Genomic DNA, 13,402 nt, shown 5'->3' on the forward strand with positions numbered 1-13,402 from the left:
ATAGGCTAAAAAGAAGTGCCCACATTGCGACGGTGCATATGCACCCCTTTCCCGGCACCTAAGGGACCATCACAACATAACAGACAAGGATCAGAGACGGCTCATCATCAGCCAAAAAACCCTCCGATTTGGAGGGAAGCTCCGGTGCCCAATAACCAGCTGTAAAACTGACAAACCTTATGTCCGATTGGATAAACATCTAATCAATAAACATGGCAAAACGGTATGCACTTAACAAAACATTTTAGTAATACACATAAAATTCATGTTTACATTCCATTTCATTCTAAAATAATTTATTTCACAGGGCAAAGCACTAAATAAATACATGAAGTGGGCTAAAAAAGTGGCCATCACCGAGAGACTTCACAGCCTTGAAGCCGACAATCAGCCTCCACCACTGCCACCATCACCACAGCCTGCACCACCACCACCACCACCACCACAGCCTGCACCACCACCACCACCTCCACAATTGGCTCCTGAACCAACCATGGATTACGTCATGAGGGAGCTTAACGCAGTGAAGGAAAGTGTGGCCATGCTATGGAAGGCTCTGAAGGCCATTTCTCCTCCAGATGCCCGTCCACTCACCTCCACCGACAATTTAGCACCTCCATCCAGTAATCCTTCCACTTCCATACAGCAGCCCATGCCCAGCCCATCTTCTCCCAGCACTCCACAGTCCACACTCCACTCCACAGAGCCTACAGCCCCTCCACCATCTGAACCAGGATCTCCTGCCAGCCAGGATCCCAACCCACCAGCCTCTCCACCCAAAACAACAGCCTCTCCACCCAAAACACCAGCCTCTCCACTGGCCAAAGGATCTTCAGAAATGAGCCTCACACCCAACATGGGTGAGTATTACTGTTGTTTCCAAAGAGCTTAAGATAGATAGATTGACTGCAGGACTAAGTCACACACTTCTTTATTCTAAATATTTTTAGATAATGTTCTGGACTTGTTCGAGGCCAGCCTGTTAGGGCCCAACCAATCCCGCAAAGCCCTGAAAAATATTAAACAGAGGAGATCGTATGTAAAAAAGTTCCTCCACTACATGTCAGGGCATGACGGGGACATAAATTGCACCCTAATCTTTTTGAATGATATGGTTAAGCTCAATGGGTACGTAGATCTGATTTGTTTTCTCCAAATTGAAATCATTACATTTATTTTACATTTGGAGCGCTCATCAATTCAATGTTTGGTCATCAGATACCTGAAAAGTCTCAATGGGAGATTGAAACCAACAAGCCAAAAACATGTTATAATGGACGTTGAGGCATTCCTGAAATTTGTTAGAATGGGTAATGTGCCAAAAGTCAGGATGAGCTCAAAGGCTATTACATGCATACTTGACAAGCTTACACACTGGAAAAAGGGCTTAGGGGCCAATATCGTCCTCCAGAGGATGGAGCACAAAAGAAAAAAAAGTGGTACGTTTCAGTGCCAGTATATAAGTGATTTGTAAGTGATTTGTTTGAACTCTGTGATCTTGTAGTGTAATCTATCCTTGTTTCCACAGCTAAACTTGTTCAAAGTGAGGACCTTTTAAATTTCATCCACATGGCTGAAGCAGCACTGCCGCAGGCCATAGATGACCTCACTCTTAACCCAGGCAGCTCTGCCTGCCTGGCCAAAGTGGCAGGACTGCTAGTGGGAGCTATGGTGGCCACAACAGGACACAGAAAATGTGTGTTCCTGGGAATGACGACAGATGACATAATGAATGCCCAGCCTTATAAAAAGTCCTTCACAATCAGAGTGAGTATAAGTGCTTTATAATGTCTGCTTCTCATACACATATTCATACACAAGTGGCAGAGGCTCAAGGACACCTCAATGGGGTCAGGCAGAGCAGGACTCAAACCTGCAACTGTATAAATATATATACTGTTTTGATCCCTTGAGGGAAATTTGGTCTATTTATTTATCCCAATCCATGAATCAGTGAAACATACAGCAAAAAGTGAGGTGAAGCACACACTAATCCCAGTGCAGTGAGCTGCCTGCAACAACAGCGGTGCTCGGGGAGCAGTGAGGGGTTAGGTGCCTTGCTCAAGGGCACTTCAGCCGTGCCCACTTCAACCCTCCGCTGGCCCCAACAACAACTGCAATTGTTCCATGGGCACTGTCCCTGTCATTAACAGATGATTAGATTTTTATCTAAAGATGCTTTAGATAAAAAGGTCTTCTAAATGTAAATGTTTTACGTTCTCAGGTAGCTGAGCATAAGACTCTCGAGGCATTTGGCCCAGCAATGGTGTCAGTGTCCAAATACCTGATGGACCGCCTTAGGGCCTTTGTGTGCTTGAGGTCAACCCTACCTGGTTTTAATAAAGCACCGAAGGTCCTGTTCTTTACAAGAAATGGCCAGGAAATGGATAAGATAGGGGTCTATGTGAAAAAGGTTTGGAGGGAGTTTGGGCTTCCAGGGGCACCAAACCTCGGTGATATCCGAACAGCGATCTCAACATGGGTATGTTACCTTTATCAATAGTGGCTATTCTGTAATAACAGCATGAGCATACATATTCCATGATATACATACATACATATATACATACATACATACATACCTGTTGCCATTGGTAAAAATGTTCTCTTACTCTCCTACAGGCAGACAAAGCTCTCTCACTCAAAGACAGGACTGATCTGAATAAGGCAATGTGCCATGATCCTAAAACGGCATCAAAATATTATGTTGTTGGTCCTGAGCCAACGCCAAAAGATGCAAGGAAAATACGCCTTGACATCTTAAAGGCTTTAATGGATACTGTAAAGCCCCGCCAGAAAAAACAAGGTATGTCTATTAGAGTGTAAATAGATACTGTTCCTAACCCTAACCCATTTCTTTCAAAACAACTTTTTAATTGTGCATTTTGCAATAATAGTTGGCAAAACAGCAGAGCAGGGACAGGCACAACCGGATAATCAGGAGGATACAGATGAGGAACTTGTGAGGAGGACTGGTAATGGAGAGGAGGATGTCGAAGAAATGCTAACTGAGGGTCAGGGAGGGAAGGACATGGGTGAGGGTTCCATGGAGGGTGAGGGAGAGGACATGGGTGAGGGTTCCATGGAGGGTGAGGGAGAGGACATGGGTGAGGATTGTACAGATAAGGGACAGAAGGACATGGGTGAGGTTTCCATGGAGGGTGAGGGAGAGGACATGGGTGAAGATTTTCCAGATAAGGGAAAGGAGGACATGGGTGAGGTTTCCATGGAGGGGGAGGGAGAGAACATGGGTGAGGATTTTCCAGATAAGGGAAAGGAGGACATGGACAAGGTTCTCATGGAGGGTGAGGGGGAGAAGGACATAGGCCAGGGGAAGGTTATAGAGTCGGGGTCTTGGACTTTGTTATTGTCAGATTCGGGATCCCAGTCTGGGTCTGCTTCTCACTCAGACTCGGGATCCCAGTCTGGGTCTGCTTCTCACTCAGACTCGGGATCCCAGTCTGGGTCTGACTCGGGATCCCAGTCTGGGTCTGACGCTCACTCAGACTCGGGATCCCAGTCTGGGTCTGACTCTCATTCAGACTCAGGATCCCAGTCTGAGTCTGACTGACTCCTAGGGATTATAACTACTGCTAGCCTTTGCACATACTTAATAATGTTAAAAATGTTAATGCTTAATAATGTTAAAAAATAGCAAGGGTTTACTGCTGGCCAATGCTTAGCTTTTGCTCATACTTTTTAGTTAATACTCATACTTTCAGTTTACGCATGCTTAATAATGTTAAATATTTTAATGCTTAATAATGTTAAAAATTGCAAAATAGCAAGAGTTTCTCTGCCTGTGCTATGTTAAATTATGTAAATATAAATAAAATACATTTAAAACACTACTGTTTCAATCTTTAAAACATTAACCCTGGTTCTCACTCTTAACACTTTTAACATATAGCCATGAGGCTTGTTGCTTTTGCGGGACAAACACATCTCCACAAAATCAAAATCGACTTCCAGGATTTCACCCTTAAGCACCACTCCACTGACTTCCTGAATTTGGACTTCCAACTTTTCGACATGGATCCAGGCAGGGACCCCTCTACTGAATATATGCAGCGAAATGAGCACGCAAAGTCAGGTAGGTAGCCAAGTGATATTCCGGAACTTGGACTTCAACTTCCAACTTTTTGACATGGATCCAGGCAGGGACCCACTACTGAAGGTATTCAGGTTCATTCCTGGAAATTGGATGTTTTGTTGGAATTTGTAGGTTGCCTATAGGGTTAATTCCTGAAAATTGATGTTGTTTTGTTGGAATTTGTAAGTTGCCCATAGGGTTAATTCCTGGAAATGTATGGGGTTTTTAGGTGTGTTTGTCCACCAGAAAACCAAAAAAAGTACCATGGCTATAAGTTCTGGGGTTTGTTGAATTTGTTGAACCAAGTTGAATTCCTGGATGTTGATTTTGCTTTTTTGCTTTTTTTGGAAGCAATAGTTAATCATTAACATGATTGGCTGTTGCATGATGATGTCATTGGAATCATAAGTATAAATACTGATGTTCTCACATTTGAGGTACATTTACAGTTTCCAAAATGATGACATCAGAGTCTGAGGATGGTCAGAGGCAACAGCAGAAAGGACTGAAGTGCAAGGAATTGGATACTGTAAGTAGAATACCTGGAAGTTGATTTCATTTGTGGAAATGTGTTTGAGCACCATAGGCAATGACTGGATCTGTGCTCCAAGCCTCAGCGGGTATGCTTCAGTCAGCTGTGGTAAAGTCAGTGGTGTGGTGCTTAAGAGTGAGGACCAGGGTGAAATCCTGGGAGTTGATGTTGCTATTGTGGATGTAATAGTTGTGGATTTTATCATGGTTTTTCATACAGCTGGGATTCAGGAAGTGGATGTATGTTTCAAGGTGTTGGTGTTGCTATATTGGAAGTAATGCAGTATTTGTGGAAATTGATTTGTCCTTCTACAGAAAGTAATAGCATTTGTGTAAATGCATTATGTCTAATATTGTACGTTGTTGTATAGGCCAATAGCACAATCAAAGAAGAAATAAACTTGGAGTGTTTTGAGAGCAGCGAGGATCTGGAAGGTCTCACGGTCTCAATGGTTGGTTCATCTTACAAGCAGGCTCTATTCCTGGTTGTGCATGTATAATTCTTGGGTGATTGAATAGACAATTCCACAAAACAACAGTCAGTTCAAATGATGAGCATTTTTGGACAGGTCAACAACACACATAATGATTTGGAAAATGAAGTGGGCCTCACCTTCTCACAGCTTGTTCTAACTTCATGGCAGCCAAAACCAACATTGACTGAGGTGAGTGGAATTCCTGTATGTTGTTTCTTTGGAGTTTACTGTTTCTTCTAATGTGTTATGCTTACAATTAATATGTGTTAATGGATAGAAGCTGCAAACAATATTCGAGGAAATACAAGAGGATGACATGGAGGTCAGTGTCCAATTCTGGTAAAACCTTAGGAGGCAGACAAGAATGAATAGTAAAATTCCTGCAAATGGATCATTTTCCTTTCACTGATAAATGCAATGTGTTATGCTTCCAAATCCAATTAAATCATGTACAGAAGATGTTACAATCCACTGTGGATGGTGATCAGAGGAGTACAGACATGCAAATCATGTTGGGGCCCACTGAGATTGACCATGAAGAGGTGCTGGATGACAGTCTCATGTCCCTAAAACAGCACGACAACCTCAGGAAATCAGAAGTGGTGAGTAGAATTCCTAAAAGTGGTATAATATCAAGAATTCAGTATTTGTTCATTCCAAAAATAAACTCTGTTCCTTAGGCTATTGATGCCATCCAAGCTCCCCATTACATGAAAAGAAAGGACAAACAGAAACATACAGTCCATACCAAAAAGCTGAAGAAGTCTGCTGGGAACAAAACAAATCAGAAGGGTCAAAAAATCAGAACAAAAGAGAGCAAGAATTTGAACCCTATGAAGGCAAAGCCAAAGAATGTGGCAGAAAATCAGAAAGTTTCACAGGAAAAAGGGAAAGAAAAACATGGAGGTCATGCAAAAAAGAAAAAGCACCATTCTAAAAAACAACTGCTTCCTGAAACAATATGCACTCATGTAAGTAGATATGGAGTAATGAATGAAATTAGTAATTAAACTGTTAATAGACAAAAAGCATTACACTTTTACATTTTAATGTCCTCAGGGTGAACGAAGGAAACTCAAATTCACACCAGAATTTCTAGGAATGCTCAGACTTGTCTTTCAAATTGATATCCAGAAAAAATGCATCAGGAAGAAGAAAATACAACACATTCTAAGGAGAAACCCAGAATTCTTACGGATATGTAAGAAAATGGAACTATCCATTGAAAATGTTCGTAACCGAATTCGCCTGATGATTAAAAAAGAATAATGTTTCTATTCGTCAACAGTACTTCATTAAAAAGCATTGCTAGTTACAACAGATGTTTTGTTTTTATTGTGATGACTTTCATGGGGCAATGGGAGTCCACGGCACAGGGGGGTTTGCTTCAGTCAGGTGCAATAAGCTCAGTGGAGGGGTGGTTTATTCTGAGAACAGGAGTTAATTCCTGGAAATTGATGTTTTGTGGGGAATATGTAGGTTAACCATTGGTGGTGGATCCCATGGCTACATGGCTCAAGCATGACGGCTTGTAAGATATGCTTCAGTCGGGTACAATGTGCTCAGTGGAGGACTGCTTAAGAGTGAGAACCAGGAACAATTCCTAGAAGTTGATGTTGCTTTGTTGGACTTGTGGGTGGTGGATTCCTTGATTGCATGCCCACGGCAAGAAGCCATGGAGGGTGTGCTTCAGTCAGGTCAGATAAGTGGAGAGGTGCCTAAGACTGAGAACCAGGCATATTTCCTGGAAGTTGACTGCATGCTCCAGGCACAAAACCTTGGAAAGTGACCGTTTGTCAGGTAGGGTAAGTGGAGAAGTGCGTAAGACTGAGAACCAGGCCTAGTTCCTGGAATTTGCTGTTCCTTTGTTGGAAATATGTGGTGGATCCCCAGGCTGAATGCTCGAGGCACAAAGCCTTGAAGGGGAAGCTTCAGTCGGGTAGGTGATTTTCCAGGAACATGGACTTCCAACTTCCAACTTTTAGACAGATCAAAGCAGGGACCCTCCACTGAATGTTGGGTGACCCTAGGTTAAATTCCTGGAAGTAGATGTTACTTTGTTGGAAATGTCTTTATACTCAAAAAAACACAAAATTGCTTATGCAGTGTGCATTTTGACATCCTGCAACTCTATTGGTTGTTCAAATTACTGGAGCAAATCTATTGGTTATTCAAATTACTGTCTGCAGTGCTGCAGGCCTGTGAAACATATAAAAGGGGGATGAATTCATGGGCACCCAACAATGGACAAGCGAATATTCACAGTTTTACTCATTTTACTCGTCAAATGCAGAAGCGTCATGATCAACTCGACAGACAAGAAACTTGAGGAGAAGGCAGTCGGAGGAAGCGCAATCCTGGAATGCCACTTCACCCTCGCCCCAGATGACATTGGACCTCTGGAAGTCGAGTGGACTAGGCTGTCTAATGCTGGACTACAAGAGGACCCAGTAATCATTGTGTTCACCGCCGGGCAGATCTACGATAACTACTATGTGCCACTCAAAGACAGGGTCCACTTCATTTCAATGGATCCACGGAAAGGAGATGCCTCCGTTAAACTGCTACGACTGACACCCTCAGATTCCGGGACTTACAAGTGCCAAGTGAAGAAGGTCCCTGGTATCCAGAAAATTGCGGTTATCCTCCGGGTGATGCATGCTCCCTCCAAGCCAAGTTGTCACACAAAGGGCACTGCAGAGGTGGGTGGAAATGTGGTGCTGCACTGCAATGCCCTGGAAGGTGCAATCCCCATCGACTACAACTGGCAGAGAGCCACCGGACCCTACACACTACCATCCTCTGCCCGCTTAGATGTTGTTGCAGGCAGGCTCCACATCCCAGGGGCAAAAGAGAGTGACTCGGGGACTTACCACTGCATTGCCAGGAACCGGGTTGGAATCGAGGAGTGCTTTTTGGAACTACGGATTATTCCTCCTTCCATGGTTGGCATGATTTCAGGAGCCGTTGTGAGCATCTTCCTGGTTCTTGCTGTGGTCATCTTCATTGTCTACCGCTGCTGCAAGTGCAAGAAGGACATGGTGGAAGCAAATGACATTAGAGAGGATGCAAGTCCCCCGAAACACAGAAAATTAGCCATGACAGGCAATGTGAATGTCACACAAAACACCACTGACCTCTGAAATGAGAAAATAATAAAAATAACATGTAAAAAAGTGACTTATAATAAATGAGAAAATAATAAAAATAACAAAAAAAAGTTTTTTGTTAATGAGAAAATGATAAAAAATTACTAAAAAAAGTCTTTTTTTCTTTCAAATATCTTTGAAAATAAAATTCATAGTAATAAAACACAAAATATCAAAGAGTCTCACTCCATGATGTCTGCGGGGAAATGAGTACCCAAAGTTGGGTAGGGGGTATTCCGGGAATGTGGACTTCCAATTTCCACCTTTTTGACATAGATCCAGGCTGTGTGCTCCAAGCATGAAGCCTCAGCGGGGATGTTTCAGTCCGCCATGGCAAACTCAGTGGAGAGGTGCTTAAGATTGAGAACCAGGTTGAATTCCTGGAAGCTGATGTTGATTTTCTGGAAATGTATTTATGCAAGTGTTGAGTGTTTCACAGTAGGAAATTGCACCAAGTTGAATACCTGGAAGTTGATTCAGAAGTTGATAATTTTGAAGCTAACGCGATTGGCTGTTGCATGATGATATCATTTGAATTCTAACTATAAATACTGATGTTCTCTCAGTTGGCCATGGCAAACTCAGTGGAGAGGTGCTTAAGATTGAGAATCAGGTTGAATTCCTGGAAGCTGATGTTGATTTTCTGGAAAAATATTTATCCAAGTGTTAAGTGCTTCACAGTAGGAAATTGCTCCAAGTTGAATTCCTGGAAGTTGAGTCAGAAGTTCATAATTTTGAAGCTAACGGGATTGGCTGTTGCTTGATGATGTCATTTGAATTGCAGCTATAAATGCTGATGTTCTCTCGATTGACATCCACTATAGACAGTGTTGCACGTAACAAGTCAAAGTGACAACAATGACCGTTACCAAGGGCAGCGAGCAGCGGCAATGGGGAGGCATTAAGCGCAAGGAATATTCCATGGCAGTGGTGATTCTGACAGATTGCATGACAACCAAAGTCAAGAAATTGGATGTTGTAAGTAAAATACCTGAAAATGTGTTGCATAATGATAACATTTGGTTGTATTTATCTGTTGCTTTCATGGAACCCAGGCTGAATTTCTGGAAGTTGATGTGGGATGTAGTAGTTGTGGATTTTGTGACAGAGGGTCTCATGGCCTCAAAGGGTGGTCCATCTTACAAGCAGACTGTATCCCTTTTGGACAGGTAAACAACACACATTCTGATGATTTGGGAAAGGAAGCTGGCCTCACCTCAGAGGCTGTTCCATCTTGCCAGCAGCCAGAACAAACATTGAGTGAGGTGAATATAATTACTGTATGTTGTTTCTTGGGAATCAACTGTTGCTTCTAATGTGTTATGCTTACAACTAATGTATTATTGGACAGAAGCAGTAAGAAAGAAAAGATTAGTAGAATTCCTGGAAATGGAATGAAATTCTTGGAACAATGCAATGTAATATGCTTCCTTTCCAGTTAAATCCTGTAACTCTCCAACTTGGGGAGATAAAGTTGGAGTGCAGTGAGAGTGACCTTGAGGAAGAGCTGCTGGAACAACGTCTCATGTCCATGACAAAGGAGTTTCACTTCCAGAAAGTGAACATGGTGAGTAGAATCCCTCAAAGTGGTTCAGTCAATATGATATAAGGAATGTAAATGTAAATTCAGAAAACATATACTGTCGCCTTAGGCTGGTAATACCATCCACGCTCCCAAATCCAAAAAAAGAAAGAAAAACCTGAATCCCCATGGCAAAAGGTTGAAGAAGTCTGGTGGGAACAAAAAAGATCAGAAGCCTCAGAAAAGGAGAGAAAAGAAGACAAAAGTAATGCCAAAAGAAAGCAATAATTTGGACCTGAAGAAGGCAAAGAAGTCAAAGAAGGTGGAAAAAAAAGGGGGGAAAACACATAGAGATCCTGCAAAAAAGAAAAAGCGCCATTCTGACAAACCAACCCTTCCTGAAAAAATCAGCACAAATGTAAGTAGGGATTGAGTAATGAATGAAAGTAGTAATTGAATTCTGTTAATAGACAAAAAGAATTACACTTTTACATTTTAATGTCCTCAGGGTGAACGAAGGAAACTCAAATTCACACCAGAATTTCTAGCAATGCTCAGACTTGTCTTTCAACATGACATCCAGAAAAAATGCATCAGGAAGAAGAAAATACAACACATTCTAAGGAGAAACCCAGAATTCTTACGGATATGTAAGAAAATGGAACTATCCATTGAAAATGTTCGGAACCGAATTCGCATGATGACTAAACAAAAATAATGTTTCTATTTGTCAACAGTACTTCATTAAAAACATTGCTAGTTACAACAGATGTTTTGTTTTTATTGGGATGATTTTAATGGAACAATCGGAGTCATTTCATGTGCAATAAACTCAGTGGAGGGGTGGTATATTCTGAGAACAGGAGTTAATTCCTGGAAATGGATGTTGTATTGTGGGAAAATGTAGGTTGCCCATGGGCAGTGGCTGTTGTCTCAAGCATGAAGCCTTGTAGGGTATTCTTTAGTTAGGTACAATATGCTCAGTCCAGGAGTGCTTAAGAGTGAGAACCAGGGTAAATTCCTGGAAATTGTTGTTTTTTGGGAATATGTAGGTTTATGTAGGTTGCCTGAACATACTCTAAAAATGTTTTAACTTTTTTGGAAGTGGAAGTAGCATTCCTGGATATGTACATTAATTGTATGAATGCCAGAATGGCAATGATTTGCTCCTCCTACCTTAAACCACGCCCATCTTAGCCCCAAAAGGGTATAAATACAAGGTCCCTATTGTTACTGACCACATGTAAAAGACGAAATGCAGAAGCCAGACAGAAGCAAGAAGCAGAAGGTTCAGGAAGGCGGCGAGGGAAAACACCTCATGCCGAAGGGGGTGGAAGGCGGCGAGGGAAAAGACCCGATGCCGAAGGGGCCAGAAGGTGGCGAGGGAAAAGACCCGATGCCAAAGGACCTGGAAGGCGGCGAGGGAAAAGACCCAATGCCGAAGGACCTGGAAGGCGGCGAGGGAAAAGACCCAATGCCGAAGGACCTGGAAGGCGGCGAGGGAAAAGACCCAATGCCGAAGGGCCTGGAAGGCGGCGAGGCAAAAGACCCAATGCCGAAGGGCCTGGAAGGCGGCGAGGCAAAATACCTGGTGCCGAACATGGACCAGAAGCCAGGAGATACGGAGAGCGGATGTTGGAAGCCTCCAGGTGACTCCAGACAACCACGCCCAAGTTCACCGACCCCCGAGGATGATATGAGAATGTGGTTTTCATCGAGTCAGTCTTAATGATGAAGCGTCCAAGATTTAACGAGACAGTTCACCCAAGTTTCAGTTTTCATTTTGTGCTTGAGTTTGCCTTTTCAGTTTGTGTTTGTGTTTGCATTTTGAAAATAAAGTGAATAAAGAAAGATACTGTCAAAAAATCTAAATTATCACAAATAAAAATAAATAGGAAAATAAAAAAACAAATGAAAAAGGAAAAAAATCAGCTTTGAAAGTAATTTAAGCATTTAAAAGTGAGAACCAGGTTTGATTCCTGGAAATTGATGTTGTTTTGTGGGAATGTGTAGGTCAATTCCTGGAAATTGATGTTGTTTTGTGGGAATGTGTAGGTTAACCATAGGCGGTGGATCTCATGGCTGCATGACTCAAGCATGAAGCCTTGTAAGATGTGCTTTAGTCGGGTGCAATATGTTCAGTGGAGGGGTGCTTAAGAGTGAGAACCATGGTCAATTCCTGGAAATTGATGTTGTTTTGTGGGAATGTGTAGGTCAATTCCTGGAAATTGATGTTGTTTTGTGGGAATGTGTAGGTTAACCATAGGCGGTGGATCTCATGGCTGCATGACTCAAGCATGAAGCCTTGTAAGATGTGCTTTAGTCGGGTACAATATGTTCAGTGGAGGGGTGCTTAAGAGTGAGAACCATGGTCAATTCCTGGAAATTGATGTTGTTTTGTGGGAATGTGTAGGTTAACCATAGGCGGTGGATCTCATGGCTGCATGACTCAAGCATGAAGCCTTGTAAGATGTGCTTTAGTCGGGTACAATATGTTCAGTGGAGGGGTGCTTAAGAGTGAGAACCATGGTCAATTCCTGGAAATTGATGTTGTTTTGTGGGAATGTGTAGGTTAACCATAGGCGGTGGATCTCATGGCTGCATGACTCAAGCATGAAGCCTTGTAAGATGTGCTTTAGTCGGGTACAATATGTTCAGTGGAGGGGTGCTTAAGAGTGAGAACCATGGTCAATTCCTGGAAATTGATGTTGTTTTGTGGGAATGTGTAGGTCAATTCCTGGAAATTGATGTTGTTTTGTGGGAATGTGTAGGTTAACCATAGGCGGTGGATCTCATGGCTGCATGACTCAAGCATGAAGCCTTGTAAGATGTGCTTTAGTCGGGTACAATATGTTCAGTGGAGGGGTGCTTAAGAGTGAGAACCATGGTCAATTCCTGGAAATTGATGTTGTTTTGTGGGAATGTGTAGGTCAATTCCTGGAAATTGATGTTGTTTTGTGGGAATGTCCCAACAATGACCCGACTTTGGGTGCTCATTTCCCGCAGACATGTGATAGAGAGAGTGCCTGTCTGGAAACTAAGTCAACAAGTTGGAATATGGAAGTGCACATCCAGAATATCAACTCCCCCACTTTGAGTGCTCATTCCCCGGAGACAGGAGGTAGAGAGTGCCTGTCTGGAACTAAGTCAGAAAGATGGAATGTGGAAGTGCACATTCCTGGATGTCAACTCCCCGACTTTAGGTCCTCGATTTCCTGCAGACATGTGGTAGAGAGAGTGCCTACCTGGATCCAAGTTCTGGTATATCACCTACCCGACTTTGAGTGCTCGATTCCCCGCAGACATGCAGTGGAGAAAGTGCCTGTCTGGAACTAAGTCAGAAAGATGGAATGTGGAAGTGCACATTCCTGGATGTCAACTCCCCGACTTTAGGTGTTCGATTCCCCGCAGACATGCAGTGGAGAAAGTGCCTGTCTGGAACTAAGTCAGAAAGATGGAATGTGGAAGTGCACATTCCTGGATGTCAACTCCCCGACTTTAGGTGCTCGATTTCCCGCTCACATGTGGTAGAGAGAGTGCCTACCTTGATCCAAGTTCTGGTATATCACCTACCCGACTTTGAGTGCTCGATTCCCCGCAGACATGCAGTGGAGAAAGTGCCTGTCTGGAA

The 13,402-nt window shown here is 42.9% G+C and overlaps 3 protein-coding genes and 1 long non-coding RNA gene across 4 annotated transcripts; all 4 read left to right on the forward strand.

Annotated features, from left to right (window-relative positions):
* Nucleotides 1-1,246: 1,246 nt before the first annotated feature.
* LOC121700826 lies at nucleotides 1,247-5,443 on the forward strand. The gene is made up of 9 exons (XM_042084048.1): nucleotides 1,247-1,310; nucleotides 1,414-1,439; nucleotides 1,529-1,767; nucleotides 2,225-2,482; nucleotides 2,623-2,806; nucleotides 3,911-4,093; nucleotides 4,543-4,622; nucleotides 4,996-5,076; nucleotides 5,378-5,443. Exons 2-9 carry the CDS (start codon nucleotides 1,415-1,417, stop codon nucleotides 5,441-5,443), a joined length of 1,116 nt encoding a protein of 371 aa, XP_041939982.1. The 5' UTR covers nucleotides 1,247-1,310; nucleotide 1,414.
* Nucleotides 5,444-5,562: 119 nt separating this feature from the next.
* On the forward strand, nucleotides 5,563-6,398 carry LOC121700829. Its single transcript, XM_042084051.1, has 3 exons — nucleotides 5,563-5,702; nucleotides 5,781-6,071; nucleotides 6,160-6,398. Exons 1-3 carry the CDS (start codon nucleotides 5,601-5,603, stop codon nucleotides 6,367-6,369), a joined length of 603 nt encoding a protein of 200 aa, XP_041939985.1. The 5' UTR covers nucleotides 5,563-5,600; the 3' UTR covers nucleotides 6,370-6,398.
* Nucleotides 6,399-7,343: 945 nt separating this feature from the next.
* Nucleotides 7,344-8,243, forward strand: LOC121700827 (coxsackievirus and adenovirus receptor homolog). Its single transcript, XM_042084049.1, has one exon. The coding sequence runs from the start codon at nucleotides 7,344-7,346 to the stop codon at nucleotides 8,241-8,243; it is 900 nt and encodes a 299-aa protein (XP_041939983.1).
* Nucleotides 8,244-11,901: 3,658 nt separating this feature from the next.
* On the forward strand, nucleotides 11,902-12,876 carry LOC121700830. Its single transcript, XR_006027300.1, has 3 exons — nucleotides 11,902-11,942; nucleotides 11,985-12,458; nucleotides 12,501-12,876. It is a non-coding gene; the product is annotated as an uncharacterized LOC121700830 (long non-coding RNA).
* The last annotated feature ends 526 nt before the right edge of the window (nucleotides 12,877-13,402 follow it).

This window comes from Alosa sapidissima, unplaced genomic scaffold (assembly GCF_018492685.1).
Source record: "Alosa sapidissima isolate fAloSap1 unplaced genomic scaffold, fAloSap1.pri scaffold_103_ctg1, whole genome shotgun sequence".
Taxonomy (NCBI): domain Eukaryota; kingdom Metazoa; phylum Chordata; class Actinopteri; order Clupeiformes; family Clupeidae; genus Alosa; species Alosa sapidissima.

Coding starts and splice junctions, on each gene's coding strand:
- LOC121700829 (XM_042084051.1), top strand. CDS start 5,601: ATGCAAATCATGTTGGGGCCCACTGAGATTGACCATGAAGAGGTGCTG. Junction 5,703..5,780: donor ACCTCAGGAAATCAGAAGTG/GTGAGTAGAATT, acceptor TCTGTTCCTTAG/GCTATTGATGCCATCCAAGC. Junction 6,072..6,159: donor CTGAAACAATATGCACTCAT/GTAAGTAGATAT, acceptor TAATGTCCTCAG/GGTGAACGAAGGAAACTCAA.
- LOC121700826 (XM_042084048.1), top strand. CDS start 1,415: ATGGAGCACAAAAGAAAAAAAAGTG. Junction 2,807..3,910: donor GCCCCGCCAGAAAAAACAAG/GTATGTCTATTA, acceptor TTTAACATATAG/CCATGAGGCTTGTTGCTTTT. Junction 5,077..5,377: donor AAGGTCTCACGGTCTCAATG/GTTGGTTCATCT, acceptor GTTAATGGATAG/AAGCTGCAAACAATATTCGA.
- LOC121700827 (XM_042084049.1), top strand. CDS start 7,344: ATGGACAAGCGAATATTCACAGTTTTACTCATTTTACTCGTCAAATGC.